Source organism: Calidris pugnax, unplaced genomic scaffold, assembly GCF_001431845.1.
Source record: "Calidris pugnax isolate Ruff unplaced genomic scaffold, ASM143184v1 scaffold273, whole genome shotgun sequence".
Lineage (NCBI taxonomy): Eukaryota > Metazoa > Chordata > Aves > Charadriiformes > Scolopacidae > Calidris > Calidris pugnax.
The window spans coordinates 11892495-11909776 of NW_015094508.1; the positions used below are offsets into that span (position 1 = coordinate 11892495).

At 36.8% G+C, this 17282-nt stretch overlaps 1 protein-coding gene across 1 annotated transcript in view; it reads right to left on the reverse strand.

Moving 5' to 3' along the window:
- NDUFS4 (NADH:ubiquinone oxidoreductase subunit S4) overlaps positions 1 to 17282 on the reverse strand; it is a 38479-nt gene that overhangs the window by 11407 nt on the left and 9790 nt on the right. The window contains exon 2 of the mRNA XM_014964855.1: positions 16614 to 16692. Coding sequence (XP_014820341.1) covers positions 16614 to 16692 — 79 coding nt within the window. The remainder of the gene's footprint in view (positions 1 to 16613; positions 16693 to 17282) is intronic.

A 17282-nucleotide genomic window follows, 5' to 3' on the forward strand; every position in this document is an offset into this window, starting at 1 on the left:
GGTAATTGTAATAAAGAAATGCCTAGACTTGTTCATCTGGATGAAAATAAAACCAAAAACCCAGACAAACTGTAAGTCCCTTCGAGTCATGTTTTTTTGGGCACTCAGCTGGCTCCAAATCAAAGTTATTTCACTAATAATATAGGATTCACCCCATAAAAATCTTTTCAAGGTGAAAACTAAAACCTGTCTACTTTCTGAAACTAAAATATCTACATGGCGTTGCTAGCTCTTCAGACTTTGATTCATTATAGCTAAAGTTTCCATGCCTTCTGGGAATCTAGCAATTGTTTATTGATATCTTCCCCATTTTAAAGCTGGCAATTGAACAGACAGTTGTTAGGACAATGAGCTTCTGGTTTCTGAAGCCCAAGTTGTCCTGACATAAAATCACTGTTTTTGCTTGCTGTAGACATGTAAGGTACTGTAGCATAGCTGAGCTGTTGCCAAAGATATGGAATAAAAAGGCTTGGCATCTATCACATACTTGACACCTAAAGAGCACAGAAGCTCTAAAATTCCTATTCCCTGTAGGCGCACTCTTAGTCTAGACAAACTGATTTCTCACACTTTTAAAATGCATTACAACACTCTATTGTGATCATTTCATCCACAGAGCTCCAGCTAGTGACAGAAGAACCTGTCCTTTAAGCGACATTTCAATGGGCTAAAGCTCCCGCTCCAAGATGCCATTAAAACAATATAATACTTGAAAAGAACTATGCTGCACTGGGTTGAACCCTTTACTGTGTCTTCAGTGCTTTGTTCTGAGTTCAAGTTCTCATTGAAACTACCTGTGAACCAACTTTCCAAAACAAAGATGTTTTTGACAGCTGGTTTCACATTACTATCTCTTTTTAAGTGTTCCTTACTGAATTTTGTTATATTAGCATATTAAAATACTAGTGAGGTGTTCGGCATTCAAAATTCTAAATAATAAGGTGACAATATAAAAGACTTGAGATTTGAACTGTATAGGTTTGCTTTACTAAAAATTAACAGCCCTGCTTCAATTTTTTAACACATCCTGTCATCTAAAAGGTGCATCTGACATTGTTTTTCTTGATATATATAGAGGTGAGGTTTTTTAATAGCAATCTCTGAATTATTTGTAATTCAAAAAAATTAACATACTCATTTTAAGGCATTTTGGCTCTTCTTGGAGTAAGCTCGGAGACAAAACACTTTTCTAAATAGCAGAAATCACATCGAATTGCTTACAAATGAAGAGGAGGTTTTGTCTTTATTATAATTTACACTATTTAAGAACACTTGTCATGGTGGAAAGCCTGGTAAAGCTGTTCTGGAAAGAGTAATAAGAAACGATAAATGTGCTACGCAGCAGGGAGAAAAACTGGTTCACGGAGGCAGTGTCAATGAAAGCAGTATTCGGCATGAAGATAACTTTTAAAGGAAATGAGAATTTCCTTCTTTTAAGTACTCCACTAATAGCACAAATTCCAAAGGGGACAAGAAATGGAAATCTGTAATTCAAGGGAAAAAGACAAAATGGTTCAAAGTACCTCTGAAAACAAGTGTTTTTGAATGGGTGGGTCAGGTGTGCATAAAGGTGTCATCATTCTCCTATGACATTTCTTTCCACACATAGATAAAAACTGTACATAACCACTATCAACTATCTACTGTTTAGCACCCCCACTCTTTTTTTTTCAATAAAGGAAACAGGGAACAAGCAATGGGAAGTTGATGTCAAAACACAGAAAAACCTCCCAGCAAGCTTCCAGCAACCACCCAGGATTTAGAGTCTTGCTAGCCGCTCTCTTTTCAATACCAGAATTTCACACATTTCAATGACCATTATGACTTCAAAGAATCAAATTTTCATCATTGTCCGTCATCTGCCGGTTGATTTGTATAAAGGAGTTCTTCTGCATGCACTCCAGACAAAGGGCTCCTTACTTTCGTGGCTATATATCAAGTTTAAAAGTTCTGTTTGTGACAGTTGTGTCTGTGGTAAATTAGGGTAACACTGAAGGAGTGCAGCTGCTCTGCAGGAACCTCCTTTTTGGCATCATTTCACTTAAATAAAAACTGAATAATTAGCTTCTGCCTTTATTAAACCGCAAAAATGCCACTGGCCTTAGTAATTACTTCCGGTTGCCCCACCTACTTAACCTCAATAGTTTACACTTGTTAGAAAGGAGGGAAAGTAGAAGTTTTCTTTACTTTATAAAAGTTTACAACAGCTTGCTCTCTTCCCCACCCCCTATGTGTTTTATCAGACTAAGCACATAAAGTTTTGCTATAAATTCATGTTGTAATACATTTTCTTTAGGAGCTGTTATATCAAAGCACAGAACATCTTGCGTAATATCCACAAAATAGCTGCTGTGAAAGGAGCTTTTTATTTAGTGCTCAGCTGCTTAGGCTGCACGTCAGGATGAGAACATTCACGCTTCTACACTTCAATACAGTATTTTTGAAATAAATGTAAAAGAGTAGAATCTACTATGCAAATCAAAAGTGGAAAAATGGAGCAGAATAAACTAAATGTGGTCAGTCGACATTTATCTAACAGCTACAGACATAAAACGGGAAAAAAGCATATTTGCCCTTAGGAAACTCTGTATCACACAGAATACAGTTTTCTTTCAGGCTTCACAACCATTTTGAATTACCACAGTAATCTGTGAACAACATGGTGTTACCCGTAACGTGTCCTCCCATGCAAACATCCTGCAGAACGATTAATAAAGAACTTAAGAAAAGCAGTGAAAGAAGTGTACTTTAGAAAAGAAAACTGAACATTTGCAGACAGGTTCCATAATAATAATGATGCATGAAAGCTCTGTTTAAAGAAAGTCTCATTCCATAGGCAGTTTTGCAGAAAACACTGAAGATAAACTGGATATGGAGAAAAGGATATGCTGAAAAGCGGGCCTAACAGAAGCAGAAATTGTCACATTACTGCAATCAACGTAAGTCCATTTTAATACTTTTTAGACTACTGACTGTCATTATGCAAAGGAAGTGTCAGCATCCAAAACAGTCCAACATTTGCAAGCGCAGTTAGCTTCAGCAAACGCTATTCCTCAGTTCGTATTTCACAGCTGAGGGGATGCTACTCTTCACAGCCACGATGGCTGAGCATTCACTGCTGTCGCAACATCTCCTTCAGAACTTTCCTGTTGTCCCACTGCACAAAGGCTCACTGCTGACTTGTGCTTTTGTTAGTTTAAACCATAATACCAAATATTAAAAACCCAAAATCTCAGATTTTGCACCTCTCAGTGTCCTGACAAGCCTCAAAACAAAGGGGCATTTTTCTTGACAAACATGCAAAAAGTAACTATCATTCAGCCTATATTCTTGGCGGACAGGTAAACCACATTTTAGAAATTTAAAAAATGAAACATTTGAAATACCTAAGTCCCCCTTTCAGCACAGGCAGCTATTTCATACTCAGTGTAGTTTTTCTGCCAAGAAAGAATCAAAGAGCAAGACAAAATTATTATTTAATTATTATTAATGTGTTGGGTTTTTTTTCCTGGAACAGTATGTCTTAGTTTTTTGTAAATGCTGCCTGGGTAAATACCATGAAGTTAAAGATATGAGGAACCAAATACCTGGGATTACACTTTACAGTTCCTCCATATGACTGAAATTAAGCAAGTTATTATTAAATGGAGGACAGTTATATTAAATGGGGTGGTCAGGGGAGAATATATTTCATAAAAATAGACTGATGTTGCTACTAGTAGTCATCAGAGACTTCAGTGTGGTCATGACATTCTTCAAATTGAGGAAATTTTAAAAAGCATGCTTATCTCAAACAAGGTCAACAAAAATTCTGAATTACTTACAGCAAATCTTCTAAACTACTTTTTCCTGTAACACAGCAAAATTTAGAGAGAACTCATTCAAAGCATAGAATCATAGAATTGTCTAGGTGTCCAACCATCAACACAACTCTGATAAAAAAAAAACCAACCAAACCAACCAAACAAAAAAACCCAACCAAAACCACCCCATCACTAAACCATGTCACTAAGCACTATGTCAACCTGTCTTTTGAATACCTCCAGGGATGGTGCCTCAACCACCTCCCTGGGCAGGGAATACATTCCCATGTATAAGCAAATCTTTTTCTTCCACACACACAAGTGAATGGGGTTTTTTTATTATCTGTGAGGCATTTTAAAATACAGATTTTTCTACAGCGGACAACTTCCAAGCATTCTACAAGAACTTCACAACTCTAAATCACCTAGTTAAGAATAAGCCTACAGCAAAGTTTTTAGACAGTAAACTCTCAAATAAAATGAGAGGCAGTCTTACTTTACCTGCATTTAGAAAAAAACCCCAAAATCTGATTCCTCTTAGAGTAATTTACAGTTATAGCAACATTCTACTGCTTTACTATTGTAAATAACAGTTGTCAGTTGGAAAAAAAAAAAAAAAGCAGGAAGAAGCCTTAAAAGAAAGAAGACAGAAGTACTAGCAGCTGAGTCCACCTAGAACAGACATCATTGTACTGATTCCCCTGTTAAGTTCAATTTTGTATATACTATTAAATAAACAGTATATTGTAGTTCACTTGTAGTTCAGTGACGGTATATTCTTTCAAACAGCATTTACTCAGTTTGCAGTTCTGATTCTTTATGCTATACTCCTAGTGTAAGTCATAGCAGACCGTCTTGCAAAGCTACACACAGTATTTCAAGAATATCTTGGTAAATTTTTCACTAAAGATGGCTCTTAAAATTTATAAAATGTAGTTTTTATCATGGACACCCCAAAGCCCCAACCAGCAGCTCAGGGTGGGGTTTTACATACCTCAAGTGAGAGCCAAAATTCAAGCTACTCTTACACATTGGCAAAAACGTCTGTATTTTTGGTGTGTTTCTGATGCCATTTTAATAAAGACCTTATTTTTAACTTTCATTAAAATTTACCTATGTTTACAAAATAAATCATAAGCATATGACTAAAATGAATTTTATAAAGTTATTGTTCTTCAGGAATTTTGTTTGGACCAAGAAAATTAACAGCTCTGGCCTGCTTTATGCCCATTTGAAAACATTACAAAGCTTCCTTTAAACTACCCATTAAGAAATTTTCCAAATAAGGCCCAGGTAGACTTCCCAAATATCGGCACAACTTGTTTCACCATCCTCAGCCTTTCAAGGGCTGCCTGACCGGTTCCAGCTGCAGAAGACCCCAGGGAGCATGACATTCAGAGCTCAGCAGTGAACTGAGACACTACTTACACGTAAGCAATGCAATTGCGGCTGTAAAGCAGGAGCACCTTGGCCAACTCATGCTCTAATCTTGATAGCAAATATCCTAAGGTCTGAGCTGTTGAGTTCAAATTTGGATGTATGGCAAAGTCTTAAGATTCAGTAACTCACGTAAAATTTCCTGTGAGGAAGTCATAAGAAAGATTACCACTACAGTATATGAAATATCCATCGTGGATTCAGTTTTAACTAGCTAACGAGCAAAGAACAGTATTTTAGTTTTTTAAAAATTTTATTATCATGCATTCTGATATTCTTTTCCTTTTACGTCCCAACTGTGGAAAAATATTTAACCCATACAACCATTAAGGGTTAAAATTTAACAAACCATTTAGGCTTTTGTTTATTAAAAAAAAAGGAAAAAGTAGCTTTTTAAAGTTTAACTTGACAATACTGTCACACCAGTGCATGGTCTGCTACTAAGAACAATATCAAGAAATCCTGAGTTCATGTAAACCAATGCCTGCCTTCATTGTGATGCATGTTCTCTATTCTCTACATCTCCTTTATAAAGAAAGTGATTTCTGTAACAGATCTTTGCCACACAGCAACAATTGGTGTGAGACACAGGGGAGAAAAACTGAAGCAAATCCCCAATGAAGAAATGCAAATTTAGGACAAAATCCTTGTTGGTGTATGCTTTTTAGAAGAAAATTTGCATTTAAGAAATTAGAAGGAAGCCAGACCTGTTAAAAGCTGTCCCTTACCCTAATGCAAGATTTAATGCTTCTATGTAATATGCATGGACTTTAAAAGTTGAAGGCAAGTGCTAAATAGTGTACATAATTTCCATACACAGCAGGTAGTGAAGCAAGAAAAGAACTGACACAGTTACCCTCGTTAAAGAGATGCACAATAGAGAACTGTTATGCAGCGTTAGCATACTGAAGGTCTATGCATCAGGGATGTTGTGGCTATTAACAGCTTAAATATCCACTGTATTTTGTTAATTAGTGCATACAGCTTTTAAGCCTTAAATGTATTTTAGAAGGCTCTTTTCTAACAGTAACAGGGTTACTATTCCCTGATGGGGATGGGAAGGGTTGATGGGGGTTCAACTGTTTCAACACCATCAATAAAATACACAGCTTACTACCACTTGTGAAAAACGGTTTCTTTAAATTTGTCTATATAGTTAGTTAAAATGGAAGCTTTCTACAATCTCTCTCTCTCTAAAAAGCTGAATCATAACTAGAATGTTCATAAACTGTTTTTAGCTTGTTCTGTCTAGAAGTGTGTCCCTGTAATTTGTGCTTTGGTCTTTATATGTTTGGCCTTTAAGGTAATTTATAGGACAGAAATCATGGTCTTGTACTTTCTCAGACAATAAAGAGAAATCTGTCCCTAATTAAATACAGTAATTCAACGTGATACACTACATCTTTCCTTTCAGTTTTCTATTACTGTGGGGAAAAAAAAAACAATCAAAGGATAGTACAATGTACAATTGTGTTTACTAAACAGTGATACAAAAGTAAGAATTTGTATTGGAAACAGACACTACAAAAGAAGTCATTCAACTTATGACTTATCAGAAAACCAGAATCAGTTGACCCAAGAATGTTTTCAAATGGAGCAGACATGGCAGCAAAAAATGTGGTCCTAAGAAAAAATACAAACCAGAAGAATAAAATACAAAAGAATAGTGCAGAATACAATTTTAATTTTAAAAAACCTTCTGTCTGTCTAACATGCAACTCAGTGCAAACTTTAAAATATATGATTTATGATGATATTGGCCTATATAGAAAAATACCTTTTTAAAAATTATTTTTATACATGAATATATGTGCACATCTATAAAATGAATCTGTAAAGAAAAACTCTCCACTTCTTCGGATGTTTGTAATCAGGATTATTCACTGCAGGCTTAATTTTTAAAAAATATTTGCACATAATTAGAATATCTTTAAAAAATAATGTATTTGCTATGTCTTATCAGCATTTTGTAGACATTCCTTATAGCTCAGCTTCTTCTCACTCATTAATCCAGTTTTCAAGCTAACAGGTAATAGCATAAAAATTATTTCCCCATCAAGCAAAGATTGTCTTTTGCACTAAACATAAAACAATGGGCTTCACGGACTGAATAGAACTGAGTATGCCAAAAAGATACGTAAGAGATTGAGCAGTTTCCCAAATATGCATGCTTTACAACACAAGAACTACATTGCATATAAAATCTCAGGATCTGAACATCAGATGCTCTCTCCATGGCCTGTATCCCCACCTAACACAGGTTAATGTTCCTAGTTTGAGAAAGCAGCCACAAAAGTAGTTCCAAGATAACCTAATAAACAAGCTATCAAAAGCTTGAAGAGCATCTGGTTCCATTTCATCACTGATATTCTGAGTAGAAAGAGGTAGTACAGAAGAAGCACCAAGCTCTCTTGCAGCGTAACTAAGACATTCAAGGATTCTCACAGGATTACTGGGCTTTCCAGACAAGGAAAGCTTTTCCTTTCTGACTTGATAAAATGATTCAGATAGAACTTCATGACTAGAAACGCTTTCAAGTCTGTACACAGAACTTTGTTAGTTACACTAGGAGTTGTGTCTTAAATCTACAGCTTAGATATACTACAAAAATGCAGAAAGGTTTGCATTTGATTGAACAGAAAAGCAAGCACTCCACAAAGAATTGTTTATTCATTGCTTCTGACAGGACAAGAAGAATTGATGTGATCTACACAAATATTTCATAACAGTGGATATGAACTTAAGTGTTCTAGAGAAGGTTCAGATGATGCTATTGTTTTATGAGAACATGAAAAAACTATCTAGTCTTTATAAAGCAAAAATACTAAACAGAACAGCTCCAAAAATGAAGTTACTTCTTACTTCTGTTGATTAGTAGACTGTTGATGGCTTACTTTCATTCTTTCTAGTAGATTAGAAACACTGCTTGCACATTTAGACTTAAAAAAGCAAACAAGTATTTGCACGTTGAATAACCCTTTGGAAGCCAGACAAACTAAACATGGCACAATGATACTCCTTTAATTTGTTCTGAGCAGCCACCACAGCAAGCTCTTCAAAACCAGTATTCTTCGATAGAAAATGAAATCCTATGTAACGAAACAAAAAAAAAAAGCCTGCATACCCTTCAAAGAGACATATTCTTTGACTCAGTGCTCCAGACTAAAGCCTTGAAATTTTTGCCCAAGAATGCGGCATGAAGGAAGCCCAGACAAAACAGACACTCGAGATGTTAGAAGGTTGTGTAATCTCAATATCAGACACTCCTCCTTACGATACCCAGCAGAGATAGCACTACCATGCACCAAAAAACCAAGGCTCTCAGACAAAGAAATCCAAATCCTTTACCCTATCCTAAACCAAAAATAAACCTATGTCTGGGATGAAAGTGCAATTGCTCTCATTGATACAACTATGTATCCCTTTATACAGAGTTCTGGCCTACCTGCAAAAAAATGTAGTTTTCTAAACTGAAAAGTAAAATTATCTCAAGCTGAAATTTAGTAATATAGCAATATTTATTGCTCTTAAAAGACTACTAGAGATGATGGCAATTTCTTTACTTTTCAGAGTTACAAAAAGCTTCTTTATCATGAGTAGTAACTTGCTGCCCGCAGACACTCTTGCAGAAAGCTCTTTATCAGTATCCAGCCAACCAGGTTTTCTAAACCACCGCAAGCTTCATCAATCTACAACTGCTTACAAAAACAAGTTGTAGCAAGCAGTATAGGGTGAATTGAGTTAGGATATTCCAACTGAAGAGGGACTTAACCACCAAACAGCAAAATATAGTGAATTTACAGTACTGAAAATGTGTACATAGTTAGACAATCAGGTAACTACACACACACTGACACCTGAGCTTGTACTGTATTTAAGACCAAATGCAACTACCAGCCAAAACTATAAAGAAGAAAATACCAAATTATTTAAATTAAAAATAAAAAAATCACTGTTTAGAAATAAATATATGCTCTGGCAGAACTGTGTAGTGCATATGAAGCAAGAAGGATTATAACCCTCCCAAAAATCATTAAAACCTTTAAATACTAAATTTCACATCAGCTGCTTGACAAAGTTATCCAAGACAGTTTTGGCCACAGCTAGAAACTGCTTCTCAAAACATAACTGCAAAGCAAAGAGCCTTATTTTACAAAACAAGTTTATTCTTTTTTTTCATTATTCTTAAGCAAAATGGAAACAGCTGATTTAATTGAGAGAAAAAAATAAACAGAAGGAACACAACCTACAAGAGAGAAGTCTGGGGCTACGTGAAAGGAATGGGTAACTTTGAACGCCCCCCAGATTTCCATCCTGGTACCTTGTACCCTTTGAATATGACAACTCCCTCTCACAGAGCCATATATGTAAGGCACACAAAAATTTCTAAGTTACATTCCTCATCTAAAGAGAAATGCTGTCCTGAACTGAATCCTTTATGGTAACCAGTTGAATAAATACTGCAGCTAGACTGGATGAAATGAAGAAAAGATTATTCTAAATTCTTTTATCCCATTAAGTTACTTTAGGAACAGCTTGAACTCACCCTCAAGGAATAACTCACAAGGGGTTAACAGCATTTTGAAAAACCAAAACACAGAGCATGCACTATATCCTTATTATCTAACACAGTGGTAATGCTTGGAGAATTCTTGGCTGAATAGTAGTTTCAAGAAAAGGAAATCTAGTAAGCCTGTCTTTAATAAATGCATACTTTGCCAAGTGTTTCTCTTCACCAAAGCTGCAAAAACAGCTCCTATACACAGTCTTCAAATGTAATGTCACACTGTCTCGCACGTAATTTCATGACACATTACTGCTTTGGTTTTCAGAGTAAAGTAGATTATATACTCTCAGTTCTTGGGAAAGGCTGCTAGCAATGATCACACTTTAAAAAGCATGTTAAAGCTTGATTTGCTATGTCCTTTGTTTCACAGCACTGTAGACTAGCAGATTGAGATTTGAAGAAGTTTCATTATTCCAGGCTATTTTTCACTTGTTTGTATATTTTATTTTGAGCTGCAGTATTACCAGTGTTTATTATAGTAAAGTCTATGCTTCCCTAATCAAACAAAGATTATACAATTGCACTAATTTCTAAGCCTATCCAAAGTTGGGACTTGGATGAAGGTGAACAAACCATGACTCAATTCTGCAAACACTGTGTGACGTTTGCTACTAATGCAGTCTTCTGGAAATAACTGACTACAGTGTTTCTGCAAACTTTTTTGCTGAAGAGGTTCATATTCTGAGAATCCTATTAATACACTGCTACTCCTGGATTATCCAGTAGTTAACACTTAAAACAGACAATAACTGCTACCTCTGGACAGCCAAGCTCCTAAGGTTCTTGATACAGATTTCAGCATAGTTATTAGAATCATAGAATCATCTGATTTGGAAAAGACCCTCAGGATCATCCAGTCCAATCATAACCCTAACACTGTCAAGTCTATCACTAAACCATGTCACTAAACCCCACGTCTTTTAAATACCTCCAGGAATGGTGATTCAACCACTTCCCTGGGCAGCCTGGTCCAATGCTTTATAACTCTTTCTGTAAAGAAAGCTTTCCTAATATCCAACCTACTTCCTCTTGTCCTGTTCACCTGTTACGTGGGAGAAGAGACTGATCCCCACCTCGTTACAACCCCATTTCAGGTGCTTGTAGAGAGCAATACGGTCTCCCCTCAGACTCCTTTTCTCCAGGCTAAACAGCCCCAGCTCCCTCAGCTGCTCCTCATGAGACTTGTGCTCTGGACTCTTCACCAGCTTCGTTGCCCTTCTCTGGACTCACTCCATGTCTTTCTTGTAGTGAGGCCCCCAAAACTGAACACAGTACTCGAGATGCAGCCTCACCAGTGCCAAGTACAGGAGGTCAATCTCTTCCCTAGTCCTGCTGGCCACCCTATCTCTGCTACAAGCCAGCATGCTATTGGACTTCTTGGCCACCTGGGCACACTGCTGGCTCATATTCAGCTGGCTGTCAACCAACACCCCCAGGTCCTTTTCTGCCAGGCAGCTCTCCAGCCACTCTGCCCCCAGCCTGTAGCGCTGCCTGGGGTTGTTGTGACCCAAGTGCAGGACCCGGCACTTGGCCTTGTTGAACCTCACCACGTTGGCCTTGGCCCATTGATCCAGCCTGTCCAGAAACCTCTGCAAAGCCTTTCTACCCTCAAGCAGGTCGACACTGCCACCCAGCTTGGCGTGATCTGCAAACTTACTGATTGTCTCACTCGATCCCCACATGCAGATCATTGTTAAAGATTAATTAAAGAGAACTGGCCCCAATACTTGTGACCAGCCACCAACTGGATTTACTCCATTCACCACAACTCTTCGGGCCTGGCACTCCAGACAGTTTTCTACCCAGCAAAGAGTGAACCCATCCAAGCAGCCAAAGGCTTTGCTAAAGTCCAGGTAGACAACATCCACAGCCTTTCCCTCATCCACTAAGTCCATTTATTAATCTCCTTTGGCCTAGGCTGCCACAGTACACAACATTATCTACAGCCATACATCCTGGCCTGTATCAGGAATAGCATGGCCAGCAGGAGTAGGGCAGTGATGGTGTCTCTGTATTCGGCACTGGTAAGGCCTCACCTCGAGTACTGTGTTCAGTTCTGGCTCCCTCACTACAGGAAGGACATTGAGCTGCTGGAGTGTGTCCAGAGGAGAGCCACCAAGCTGGTGAGGGGTCTGGAGAACAAGTCGTATGAGGAGAGGCTGAGGGAACTGGGCATGTTTAGTTTGGAGAAGAGGAGGCTGAGGGGGCACCTCATTGCCCTCTACAACTACCTGAAAGGAGGCTGTAGAGAGGTGGGTGCTGGCCTCTTCTCCCAAATGAATAATGACAGGACCAGAGGAAATGGTCCCTGCCCTGAAGTTGTGGCAGGGGAGGATTAGATTACATATTAGAAAGAATTACTTTACTGAGAGAGTGGTCAGGCACTGGAACAGCCTGCCAGGGAGGTGGTAGAGTCGCCATTCCTGGAGGTATTTAAGAAACGTGTAGACATGGTACTTCAGGGCATGCTTTAGTGCCCAAGATTGTTGGTTTGTGTCTTTTTGTGGGTGGGTGTGGTGGTTTTTTGGTTTTTGGGGTTTTTTTTGTTTGTTTGTCTGGGGTTTTTTTTGTGGTTGGACTTGATCTCAAAGGTCCCTTCCAACCATGAATATTCTGTGATTCTCTGATGTACTGCTCCTCTTGAACACCACCTGAAAAGCATGAACTGCTCATCCTCAAAAAGGGGTTCAGATTTTCTGTGTCCAACTTGATATTTGCAAGTTATCTTTACTGAGTCATGCTGAGCTTGTTTACAACCAGGTGGAAGCTGGCCTTTTGATACATTTCAGTACTGAGACTTCTGAACCATTACTGACAAAAAAGCTTAATTAACAGTATAGACAAAACAAAACAATTCCAGGACAGGAGCTGAAATGTCAATGGCATCATTGTAGTTAGCCTGTCATGCTTGTAGTAGAGTCTGCCCCTACATGTTCTCAAAACGCTGCAAAAACTGCTTTAGTACCCTTTCAACTGCACTTGATAGCACTGCTCTTGAATGCTTAACTGTGTAGCAACTCACCCTGTTTTATCCTTGTCTGACATAGAATAGAAACATCTGTGAGATGGCTGCAACTAACAGCTGATCCTTACCCACAGTTCCACAATATTTCTAGTGTCTCCCCAGAGGCCAAACCCTACAAATGCACTTGGGACAATTTTTGCTTTAAGTGGAATATTCTGCTTTAGAAATGCAAAGGTTATTTTCTGGAAGTTGTTCTAATTTTGAAACTTACTTTCAGTATCAGTATAATTGAACCACTAAAAAAGTCCTTCTATTGACAAATATTAGGGGTGCCTTCTGATGGCAGACAGTAACTTTCACAAAAGTGCTTCGCCTGTAGAAAGTCCAGGCTAGACGTCCACAATGCAGTGTTATCAGCACTGACTGCCTAAAGCACACATGCTGAATGGGACAACTTTTAGCTACAACCAATAGTATTGATGCACCCTACTTAGAATGGCTGAAAAAAATCGCAGTAATTTAAAACAGTTCAAACCCCCATTTTAGGCAAGACCACTGAAGCTTTTTATAATGATGATGGAATCTATGTTCTTCCATACGCACAAACAGTTAAATCATTTGGAACAGTACCTGAGGGAGATTTGCTGCCGACAGCCTTTGTCCTCTATAGCCCAAATTTCCTAATGCAAGCAAGGTCTTGAGAGACCACTTTTCACATAGCTATTTGTCCAGACTCTTGGAATATGACCTAATTGGTGGCCAGAGATTCAAAATGTGATGCAAGAAGTATATTTCTGTTTAGCTTTGTTCATTTTGTATGTTATTTTGTTCAGATTTAACTGTTCGTTAAAACTTATTTTATTCAATATTCACTGAAAACAGCTAGCAACTGAGACAAAGGTATCGTTTCTTGGATGTGTTCTGTATAAGCTGAGCATTTAACTCCTTTTATGTTTAAGAGTCCCACTTTTTTCTAATATGAAAAATGAATGTGGTCTAAACTACTGTATTTTCTACTATTTCATTAGAACTCATTTTTCTGTTGTATTCAACACATGCTGGGCTGCAGTAAGAAGGTGACCAACTACTGCTTAATAATTCAATGTCAGGATGCTCTTCCCCCTTCTATTTCATTTGTATTTCCCAAGACAAGGAATATTTTAGTACTTACAGAACCAAATGGGACTCTAGACAATTCAAAGGAACCCCTGTTGATCAACTTCTAGAACATATACATAGGAATTTAGGTCTACAAAAGCACTGGAAATAGATTAATTCAACTGCAATATGCAGTTAAAAGTTTTCGATAACCACCGTGTTACTCTGCTAGCCTTGTAAAGATAAACTCACAGAAGAGGCCAGTTTCAAACTAAATTACAAGAGGAGTAAGGCAAACAAGGATAACCATATTCCATTTTCTGCCTATTTTTGCTGCTTCTTTCTGATATCCATGTAAAAACCACCCATAAGGTGATGCTTGGCTTAAAAAAAAAAAGAAAGTATGACAAAGCCAATAAATCCATCAATATATGATTTAATGTTTTCTAGCAATAAGATGCATATATCTGGCAGTAACACAAGAGGAGGGATCTTTTGTAATTAAAAGTAACAACTTCTAAAATACAGTTTAATTACAACTTGCATGGAACTAATGGTTTTACTATGTTTAGCAACATTATTTAAAAACCAGAAAATTCATGTAATGTGTTAAATTAGTTTTAATGGATTGTAGTTAATCCTACTTAAAATTGGGAAATATACTGCAGCAACCTGAAATAAGTTAATACAGTGCTCTACTTTTCCATAAGGTTTAACTGCTGTCTAGAGAACTACTTCTTATCCTGAAAGAGTTGAAAACCATATCAAACCTCTTTGTGAAGATTTTCCTTCCTGACAGGATATAAACTTTTGCCCATTAGTACAACATCAATTATTGGATATTTTATGACATTTTGGAAACTTTCCAAAAACTTAACTAAATCTACAAGTGAAAATTTAAAAATAATATTCTAATTTTCTACCTTTTTTTTCAGGCCCTACAATAATCTGGGAAAAAAAAAATTTGTGCATCTAGAATAAACACCTACATGTGCAATATTGTGGGAAAATACTCTTCAGTCTGACATTAACCTAATACTTGAAAGAACTGAGGATAAAATAATAATTTGGATACACTATATGTATCAAAATTAAATAAAATTATTCAATGGCTGCTACTATCTCAAAAAATCATACATATCTCTACATATCTCAAAAAAACCCCCAGCAACTACGATATGAGTGTCTTCAACTTGCTGAGGACATAAAATAACATTGGAAATAACCACTTCAGGTACAATTCATTTACACTAAGATAACAGAATAGTTGTATTTCAAATTAGTATCACTTTAACTCAACTGGAAATGTAAACTCTAATAGCTAAACAGGGTAACGTACCACTTTAGCTTAGGAGAATGTACATGTAAATACAACATGGAAGACAGAAGAGTATGTATTTTGTGGGTTTGTCTTCACACTGTAGTTTCTTTCAGATGTATGTATCCATCACCCGAGGTCATAATAGGGAAATGTAGTATTACAAATTCAGACATTATAAAAACTCTATTTAGATTTAAAGAAAAAATATGAAAGAATTCAGTGCTAGAATAATCAAACAATTCATAATTCGTATAGGGAAATGTAGGTGTATTGTCTTGGTAAATCTTATTTACATAGTGACTCATGAACTCTTGTAGATTAAATGAAACTTCCCAAATCCCAAGCTATGCAACTAGATTAACAAGATAATCATGTTTGCTAAAATACAGTATTCACCTTTTCCCTGATTTTTAGACCTAAAATTATATTACTTTTTAAATTCAGAAAAACATTTTAAAAATAACTGTTTTTTTTAACCTGTAATTATTATTGCTGCATCTATATTACAAAGCAAGAGAAATAAAAAGCCCTAGAGTTGTTAAAAGTAAGTGCATTTTTTACAATAGCCTGTTCAACTTGTGCTGTCTCAACTTGCAGTTACCATTACAAATGTTCAATTTATAAATACAAATTCCAAATATTTCTTAAGTAGTTAATATAGCTTCAGGGATACAAGAAAGCACATGCAATATGAACTATCTAGTAAGTATGACGGGATTTTTTTTTCCATGAAGATTCAAAAGCGATATGAAAACCAATGAAAAGCATGCCTCTGCTGTGACGCATTTACCCCCAGAAGTCTTACAAAAATTATACTATTGAATAATGTAAACATAAGTGTCAGGTTGCATCTAGAGTAACAGACCACACATTATGGAAGAACTTACAAGAAAAGATTGCCAAATTTCTGATCTGCTACTGATTAGCAGAAGAATGTTATGCATTTGTTCCCAGTTGTAATCTAACCTTCATGCATATTCAAAAGCTAGGCTATATGTGCATAGTAACAATAATTTTGCATGATGCTTCTTTACACAGTTTCTTTAGTAATATGGGTCCTCATGAAGATAATTTCAGGAAGCTGGTAAATTCTGTATAGTTTCACTACGTGAAGACATACCCAGATTTCAAAAAGAACAAACTTGTTATAAATTACAGCTGATACTAGTTCTTGGCATAATACAATAATAATAAACAAGGCATTCATAATTTTATATTGTTTAACACTTCAAATGCCATATTTCCTTCACATTTTTATGTTTTACCAATGTCCCCCTTCTAAAAATGTGTGAAGGATTGCTGCTTTGTAGTTCACATTTATACAGCTTTCCTAGAAGAACGCAGAATACCATACTGAATGCCTATTGTGCAGAAATAACCCTGAAGGCTGTATCATAGCAGTATGCAGTAGAAAACCCTTACCAATTTTTCATCAACTGTGATGAGTTGCGTGTCTCGAGTTTGGTCCTGTGCCAGCCGCCATGTGGAAGTGCTCAGTGACCTGCGGTGCAAGACTTGAAGTTAAAAAATGATTCATGCAATGAGAAAATAGAGGCAGACAAATCTTACATAAACAAGTTACTTTAACAATATCCGTCTTGTAAAAAAAATTGAAGAGGGAGAGATGAGGGCACAAAAATCCTTTTTCTCCCCAATTAGTTCTGTCTGCTGAGTTTTTGGCAGACTCCCACTTAGCAGTTCACAACAGGCTGCACTTTATGTCAGCCTACAGGCTCTCTGTCACAGAGAGACTGCCAGTGGCAAGGACTGTACTGCTCTATATGAATGTACAGTAGCTGGTTTGTCACGAACAGACAGAAAAATACAAGGCTGCTGCAAGCATTCTGGAACTCTGATCCCGAAAACGATGGCATCAGAGGAAAAAAATCTTAAATCTGTTTGTAATGGTAAAGCTCCAGCTCTACACTTTAACAACAGAATATTAACAATTAAAAAAAAAAAAAAAAAGGAAAAAAACAACAAAAAAAAACCCAAAAAAAAAAAAAAAAAGGAAAAAAACAACAAAAAAAAACCCAAAAAAAAAAAAAAAAAGGAAAAAAACAACAAAAAAAAACCCAAAAAAAAAAAAAA